The 1,885-nt window shown below is 29.7% G+C and overlaps 1 protein-coding gene across 2 annotated transcripts in view; it reads left to right on the top strand.

Annotated features, from left to right (window-relative positions):
• Positions 1-1,885, top strand: part of LOC106468219 (pleckstrin homology domain-containing family F member 2-like) — a 32,892-nt gene that overhangs the window by 27,649 nt on the left and 3,358 nt on the right. For both annotated transcript variants that reach the window (XM_013928637.2, XM_022397131.1), the window contains exons 7-8: positions 203-362; positions 1,576-1,715. In XM_013928637.2, the coding sequence (XP_013784091.1) occupies positions 203-362; positions 1,576-1,715 (300 nt within the window). The remainder of the gene's footprint in view (positions 1-202; positions 363-1,575; positions 1,716-1,885) is intronic.

Raw genomic sequence — 1,885 nt, 5'->3', positions numbered from 1 at the left:
TTATTAGGAAATTGTTTAGCATGCAATGTCGATTAAGATTTAAGAAAACATGCCTTTTCTTCCAATTACAGATAATCTCTATGCGTGTGCACTTAGAATCAAACTGGTACTTTTGACATCATCTTTTTAAAAGATACTAAGAAGAACAAATGTTTAATATCATTTCCGTGTTACTTAACTGCACATGTTATGAATATTACAGCATCACTGTCGTAAATGTGGAGCTGTTGTGTGTGGACCCTGCTCAAATAAAAAGTTTCTAATTCCGTCCCAATCAGACAAACCTCTCCGAGTGTGTCTGGCTTGTTATGACACCCTTTCCAAGAGTGCAGCTACAGTTGGTTCTGCTGACCTTTCACCAAGTAAAGTCTTTACTCATATTTATGCTTTTATTAAACATTAAATATCTTTAAAAGGTTTAGGTATTTTGTATAAAATTAATATGAAAGAACTTGCATAATCCTGTCATTTGATGCTTTTTACAGCTAGACTTTATTGTATATTCTAACCTATCTGTAAGATTTCCTAAAATCCGTTCTTTAAAAATGTCTTGTTTCATTGTTGTGCTACAAATTAAATCTACCTTTTGTTCTTGTTTAGTAATCAGTTTTTGTCTTAAAGATTAATGCCATTTTAAGTTTTCACTGTATGAACAGCTTTTAGTGTTTTAGGTTTTTAAAGCAGGTATTATTACTTATTAGAAAGCTCTCTATTCCTAATGATACTATCTGAATTAAAATTAAATTATTTAGATACATAAAAATAACATGACGTATTGTAATAAGATAAACATCTGTGAATTTATTCTCATTAGCTTTTAAAATGTTGTAAATTTCCATTTTGGTTGTTCAAAATCAGACTACTATATGCTATAACATGATTCGTCCTACTGAAGCAAGTCCTATGATTTGTTTCATAATGTATAATCTCTAAAAGCAGCATGTGGTGAATGACAATTGTTTCATTACATGTACAAGCACTGAATATTAATGTGCAAATTTTTGAATTTCTTTTTGTGTTTAAGTGACTGTACAGCCAACTTTAATAATTCAAAACAAAGCTGATTTTATTATATTGTTTATTGGTAAATTTAAATTCAAAACCACCAGATTTGGTAAATATTTGATAATTATGAACTTTTGTTTTAGGAACAGAAAGTCTGTTGTTAATTGTTAAAACCCAAACTTTTGTGTTAGGAACAGAAAGTCTATTGTTAATTGTGTTAAAATTCAAACTTTTGTGTTAGGAACAGAGAGTCTATTGTTAATTGTGTTAAAATTCAAACTTTTGTGTTAGGAACAGAAAGTCTGTTGTTAAACATGTTAAAATTCAAGAAGTTTTTTTTTTCATTACCATCACGAAACTTGGGTGGTATGATTATTATTTATTACTTGAACGTTTATATAAGTTAGGTAATATAAATGCTACTTTAACCTGAAAAACTTAAGTGCTATGAAGGTGATTTTGTCACCCAGACCTTATAAAACTTAAAAAGTATATGCATTAAAGAAATTCCAGTATCAGTACTTTTAAAAACTTGGGATGTGTGAATAACATAGAATGTAATTTTTATAGTATCACTGGATAAGCCAGAGCTTCCTGATTCCTCTGGTGAAGATGATTCTGAAGAAGAAGGGGATGATACTAATCAGGAGAAAGGAACCAATGGTGATGGGAAGGCCACAGATCTTGAGGTTTTGAGCACTGATGATAAGGTATTGAACTATTTAACTTAATAAGTGTACGTTTTGGTAAAACTTGCAAATATGAATATTGTTGGAAAGTTTTATATCATAAATTATAATTGCTACAAATGAACCTTGTGTGCATAATGATAATTCTAAATTCAGACTTGAGATTATATGACTTCTTATTTTCAGCAGTG

Source organism: Limulus polyphemus, unplaced genomic scaffold, assembly GCF_000517525.1.
Source record: "Limulus polyphemus unplaced genomic scaffold, Limulus_polyphemus-2.1.2 Scaffold86, whole genome shotgun sequence".
NCBI classification, from domain to species: domain Eukaryota; kingdom Metazoa; phylum Arthropoda; class Merostomata; order Xiphosura; family Limulidae; genus Limulus; species Limulus polyphemus.
This window is presented reverse-complemented; position numbering and strand designations above follow the sequence as displayed.